The sequence below is a fragment of the Egretta garzetta genome, unplaced genomic scaffold (genome assembly GCF_000687185.1).
Source record: "Egretta garzetta isolate BGI_Z169 unplaced genomic scaffold, ASM68718v1 scaffold204, whole genome shotgun sequence".
In the NCBI taxonomy this organism is placed as follows: Eukaryota; Metazoa; Chordata; class Aves; order Pelecaniformes; family Ardeidae; genus Egretta; species Egretta garzetta.
Window position 1 is genome coordinate 569,492 of NW_009259424.1, and position 953 is coordinate 570,444.

Consider the following 953-nt stretch of genomic DNA (forward strand, 5'->3'; position numbering starts at 1 on the left):
TGTTCCCTGAGAGAAAGCAGAAATTTGGCCAGCCACCCTGAAATGCAAAGAACTGCCCAGGTTGTGCGGACAGGGTTTGGATGGGGTTGGGCTCTGAGCCCCTCTGTGGTTTACCCCCCTCTGGGCCCTGGCTTGCTCGCACCCTGGGGCAAGGATGTGGGGCTGGTCTGCCAGCAGCAAGCACGAGGGCAGTGCAGGCTGCCCTGCCTGGGGCTGGGATTTCCTCTTTCATTGCACCAGATCTGCTCACCCCCCAACCAAACCCAAACCCCATCACTGGGAGCCCATTTTGGGCAGCCCACGCCTCTTACCTGTCCCATCTGGTGTGCTACGGACGAAGGTGGGCAGCATTTTCACTTTGGCAGTCTCGTGAGTCTTCTTCTTCAGCCCCGCTTCCATTTCTGCCCTCATCCTCTTCTTCACCTGCAGCAGCTGCTCGTGGGTAAGCTTGAAATGAGCCGGTGCTGTTCCGACAGCCGGTACGCCACCGCCGTCACCATCGCTGCTCCCTTCCCGCTGCCGCTCTCCGACAGCAGGAACCGCACTTCCGAGTCAGGCACCAAGCGCCGGGTGGTTTTGTGCAAGCGCCGGGCGTACCTGCAGGGAGGAGAGGCTGCAAGACCCCTGGCTGTGTTGTTTGGGGGGAAACCAAAAACCCCCAAATCCCCAAAATCTACACTGCCAGCATGGACTGACCGCAAAGGGGGCGAGGAACCTCACCATGCCCAAGCTAGCTACAGCCTCCCAAGTAGGAAAATGCCAGGGGAAACGCAGTTCTTCCCTACGGCCTCTTTTCTCCTGAATACCTAAGAAAAGCCAGCAAAAAGCAGAACGGAGCGTTGGAGTGTCATGCCCTGAACCTGACCCTAGGGTGGGAGAAACCTCCAGGCTGCAATGCTGCTCCCATCTCCTCTCCAGTAGCTGTCCTGAAATCATGGGTTTAGATGGTGTAG

The 953-nt window shown here is 58.2% G+C and overlaps 1 protein-coding gene across 2 annotated transcripts in view; it reads right to left on the minus strand.

Moving 5' to 3' along the window:
• Positions 1-953, minus strand: part of HK1 (hexokinase 1) — a 51,579-nt gene that overhangs the window by 13,327 nt on the left and 37,299 nt on the right. The window contains exon 10 of one of the 2 annotated variants that reach the window (XM_035892560.1): positions 454-597. In XM_035892560.1, the coding sequence (XP_035748453.1) occupies positions 454-597 (144 nt within the window). Of the gene's footprint in view, positions 1-311; positions 598-953 lie in introns of those variants that run through there. The other variant, XM_035892559.1, reaches the window with a different exon arrangement.